This window comes from Loa loa (assembly GCF_000183805.2).
Source record: "Loa loa unplaced genomic scaffold supercont3.179, whole genome shotgun sequence".
NCBI lineage: Eukaryota > Metazoa > Nematoda > Chromadorea > Rhabditida > Onchocercidae > Loa > Loa loa.
The window spans coordinates 68746-69450 of NW_018108359.1; the positions used below are offsets into that span (position 1 = coordinate 68746).

The 705-nt window shown below is 24.1% G+C and overlaps 1 protein-coding gene across 1 annotated transcript; it reads left to right on the forward strand.

The window, feature by feature from the left end:
- Nucleotides 1-486: 486 nt before the first annotated feature.
- Nucleotides 487-705, forward strand: LOAG_12492 (hypothetical protein; the record flags this gene model as incomplete). Its single annotated transcript, XM_003148005.1, has 1 exon — nucleotides 487-705. One exon carries the CDS (start codon nucleotides 487-489, stop codon nucleotides 703-705), a length of 219 nt encoding a protein of 72 aa, XP_003148053.1.

Consider the following 705-nt stretch of genomic DNA (forward strand, 5'->3'; position numbering starts at 1 on the left):
TTACAAGTAAATCATAATTCTAAATTTCATTCATTCATTTCCTCCTTTTTTTTTGTCACCGTAAGTTAATGAATTTGACAGCTGCTTTTTCAACGAATATTGGCAATTAAATTTTCGTCTCAACTTTTTCATTTTTTGTTGTTTAAAAAAAAAAACGCTCAAATCTTAATTTTTAAAAAAATTTCAATGAATGAAAAAAAAAGAAATATTTGAAATGAAAATTTTATATTTAAAAAAAAATTTTTTTTGAATTTTTTAGAAATTTTAAAAATATTTCGAAAAAAAAACATATTCATTTTTCAGGTGTACGGTCTACTAAATTTTAACGAATTTCGTGAAAATATTTATTATATATTTGGCTTAACTTGCCTTATTTCATGGTTCATTTTTAATCTTTGGATATTACGCGATTATTTCTTTCCATGTTGGTTTAAGCCAATTTACACCGATAAAGGACTCAATAAAATTTTATTGGAGCGAAAAAAAATGGAATATATTCGACGTAAACGAATTAGTCATATTTTTGCTATGCCTGTTTCAATTGTATTACCAAATATGGGTCAAAGTTCATTTCGTAATATGCCAACACAATCAACGCAATCAGCACCAACAATATCATTGTTAAAATATGAATATTTTAAATCACGTCAAAAATTATCCAAAGATTATCGAAATTCACAAATTTTAAATCCATTAACACTTTAA